General features: G+C 50.9%; 1 protein-coding gene across 1 annotated transcript in view; it reads right to left on the bottom strand.

Annotated features, from left to right (window-relative positions):
• The window catches only part of LOC122546305 (43 kDa receptor-associated protein of the synapse-like), a gene marked incomplete at both ends in the record, with an annotated part of 5,782 nt that extends 4,851 nt beyond the window's left edge, over positions 1 to 931 (bottom strand). The window contains one exon of the mRNA XM_043685067.1: positions 650 to 931. Within this exon, the coding sequence (XP_043541002.1) occupies positions 650 to 931 (282 nt within the window). The remainder of the gene's footprint in view (positions 1 to 649) is intronic.
• Positions 932 to 934: the final 3 nt, after the last annotated feature.

Below are 934 nucleotides of genomic sequence, written 5' to 3'. Positions count from 1 at the left end.
GGTCATAGTGAGGGTATCGGGTGGTGGGTCAGAGTGAGGATATGGGGTGGTGTGTCAGAGTGAGGGTATAGGCGGTGGGTCAGAGTGAGGGTACAGGGTGGTGGGTCATAGTGAGGGTATCGGGTGGTGTGTCAGAGTGAGTCGATCCAGCTGTTGTATCAGAGAGGGGTCTCACTCTATCATTTCTCAGACTGTTATGTTTGTAATTGATATACTAAATTACTGAACCCCCGTGATAACATACCAATCACACTTGGATGATGGACCTTTGAAACACAGACTCATTCAGTGGAAACTGTGTCAATAAAAAGGCTGGACTACTTCCCAAACTAATTCTCTTCCACAGGCACGTGAACCCTGGATCCACATGATGGTACTCAGCCTGTGCCCTCTGTCACTGACTGGGTCGTGTTGCCACTGGAGGCCCCCAATACAAGCTCCAGAAAGCCTGCTAACTTCAGGGTGTTATTACGGGGCAAGTGCCTGCATCCTCTTTCATATCAGGCCTTGATAACTCACCAAACCTCTCCAATATCAATGAGGCCAAACTAGAAATCTGCTGAGTGGTAACCCCAGTGCCCCTTCTGTCCGCTCTCTGCCTTGCCAGCTCACTGTGAGCGTTGGCAGAGCCTACTCATGTGTGCCTTACCTCACAGCATTCCATGGCATCCTCTAAACGTGCCAGTTTACGGTATGCCACTGCCATGTGATATTGGCTCATGGCTTTATATTTCAAGCTCCACGTCTTGCCATAATCGCTGACCAATTCGGCCCCCTTACAGGGAAAGAAGAGTGCCTTCTCGTAGTCTTTGAGCTGGATGTAGAAGTTCCCCAGACTGCAGCACGCCCGGCATTCCAACATCTTGTCGTCGTTGCTGTGAGCGTAGCGCAGGGCCTTCTCAAAGCACTCCAGGGCCTTCTGGAAGGAGCTGAG

The sequence above is a fragment of the Chiloscyllium plagiosum genome, unplaced genomic scaffold (assembly GCF_004010195.1).
Source record: "Chiloscyllium plagiosum isolate BGI_BamShark_2017 unplaced genomic scaffold, ASM401019v2 scaf_463, whole genome shotgun sequence".
Taxonomy (NCBI): domain Eukaryota; kingdom Metazoa; phylum Chordata; class Chondrichthyes; order Orectolobiformes; family Hemiscylliidae; genus Chiloscyllium; species Chiloscyllium plagiosum.
This window is presented reverse-complemented; position numbering and strand designations above follow the sequence as displayed.